The sequence below is a fragment of the Phalaenopsis equestris genome, unplaced genomic scaffold (assembly GCF_001263595.1).
Source record: "Phalaenopsis equestris unplaced genomic scaffold, ASM126359v1 Scaffold197666, whole genome shotgun sequence".
Lineage (NCBI taxonomy): Eukaryota > Viridiplantae > Streptophyta > Magnoliopsida > Asparagales > Orchidaceae > Phalaenopsis > Phalaenopsis equestris.
Genome location: NW_018217615.1, coordinates 324 through 2,541, shown reverse-complemented (window position 1 = coordinate 2,541; position 2,218 = coordinate 324). Strand labels below are relative to the sequence as shown.

At 33.9% G+C, this 2,218-nt stretch overlaps 1 protein-coding gene across 1 annotated transcript; it reads left to right on the top strand.

Moving 5' to 3' along the window:
- The first annotated feature begins 1,250 nt into the window (after positions 1 to 1,250).
- On the top strand, positions 1,251 to 2,007 carry LOC110035421 (poly(beta-D-mannuronate) C5 epimerase 2-like). Its single transcript, XM_020739653.1, has one exon. It carries the CDS (start codon positions 1,300 to 1,302, stop codon positions 1,843 to 1,845), a length of 546 nt encoding a protein of 181 aa, XP_020595312.1. The 5' UTR covers positions 1,251 to 1,299; the 3' UTR covers positions 1,846 to 2,007.
- Positions 2,008 to 2,218: the final 211 nt, after the last annotated feature.

Genomic DNA, 2,218 nt, shown 5'->3' with positions numbered 1-2,218 from the left:
TGCACCATATAAATAAAAATACTTTGTTGAATTTGACATAATGATCCACCCATTCATCTCTACTTGTCAACATTGGAATGAAATCTTTTCCAAAAAAACATTTTTTTTACTCTTTCAACTCAATATCCTTGGTGTTCTTTCTAAAAAAACTCAATATAATTCCTCTATAGTTATTGGGTGACTTCATAAGCATAATATTGCATATCCAATTACAATGTACTAAGCTAGAGTATTCTTCTTTAAAGAAATTAAGTCATAATGCATTATATCTCTTTCCAATCCTTTCAATGTTGGTCACATGACATTGTGAATTATATGTATGCAAAAAATGATTCCTCCTCATCTACTAATCCAATTATCTTAATAATAATAGTGTTGAATTTCTTTTGATCAAGGAGGATCGAGAAAGAATCACTTAGTATTAATAATGTGATCATCGATCTCAAATTACTTCACTAACTTTCCCATCATTTTCTAATTTAGCTTCAAACTTATTTAAATCTTATTCTTACTATGTTTGACTCAATTTTTTTTTAATACTAGTCCTAATTTGAGTTTTATTCAAAACTTGGTCGATTCTATTTTAACCATAGTCCAATCATATTTAAATCACGCTAAACTATGTTTGAACCTTGCAAGTACCTTATTCCAATAATGATCACTCATTCTTTGAACTTTGTTCAAACTTTTTTTAGTTTTCCTTCAGTTATTTTCAAACTTAATCCAAATTTTATTTTAAATATCTTGAACCTTGTTTAACTCCTTGTCAAATCTTATTCAAAAGCACTAATAATATTTGATCAATATTCAAAGATATTTTAAATATATTTGTAGTACGTGATATGATGTATAATATCATTCTAAACTCAGATTTTATGTGGCGATTGGTGTATTCAAATTTACAAAATCAAACATATATCATCATCAACTTTGAAAATTTTGTTAAAGAAGAAGGCAAAAAATTTGTTGTAGACCGATCATATACAATTAGATTTTAAATAAATTTGGCATTGAGAATAGAATTGATGATACTCTTTTTTATAAGTTCACTTGATGCCTTGCCCTTTATTGAATAAGAGTTTAGGATCCCATATTTTTAGAAAGAGAGAACATTTCGATGTAAAATAGAATTTTGAATAATATTTTTAAAATATAAATAATGAGCTTATTTTGTCAATTATTGTTATTATCTCATTTAAATGTACAAAAAACCAAAATTTTAAAGTCAATTTTCTCATTGCCTACACGGGTCAAACAAATCACTAAAATGCCATTCAGGTCCAATTCCCTATCCACAAAATGTCCGCCCTAATTCTGTTCCTTCTCTTCGCTCTGTACTGCCATACATTCTCCAACGCCTCCCTTACCTTCTCAGTCTTCGACTTCGGAGCCGCTGGCGATGGCATCCATTACGACACGAACCCTATACAATCCGCAATCGATACATGCGCTTTCTCTGGTGGCGGACGCGTCCTCTTCCCCACCGGAGGCGACTACCTCACCGGCACGCTGTTCCTGCGGTCCTATGTAATCCTTGATGTGGAGCGCGGAGCAAGGATTTTGGGTGGTACCAGGGAGGAAGACTACCCTAAGGAGTCATCGCGGTGGTACGTTGTGCTCTCGGAGAACGTTACAGGGGTGGGGATCACCGGCGGCGGAGAGATTAACGGGCAGAGTGAGGCATTTGTGATTCGGCCTGATGTGAGGAAGAATGTGATGGTGAGCTGGAACCGTACTGGGGCGTGTTTGGGAGACGAGTGCCGGCCGAGGTTGGTCGGGTTTGTTGATTCGAATAATGTGAGGGTTTGGAATATCACGCTGAACCAACCAGCTTATTGGTGGTAAGACCTAAGAAGAGCCATCAGATTGGCTTTTGCAATTTTATCTCATCTTTTTTGATTGGTTACGATGCATTTTGAGTTTTTTATAATTATTCCTATATTAGTAAGCCAGGAATGTGTCAAAACAGTCCCCGCACTCTTTACATGGGGTTATTTTTGTCTCCAAGTCTATAAAGGTATCAATTTGCTTCTCCGACTTTACACAAAGTACTATTTCAGTTTCAATATAAAGAGTATGGGACTAATTTGATATATTATTCATAAATATACTATATGAATAATAAATAAACTTCTATATTTCATTCATCTCAAAATTAATTTAATTATTTAAAATCTCAGCCATATCAAATTTTGATTAAGATGACTTCACCTAATCT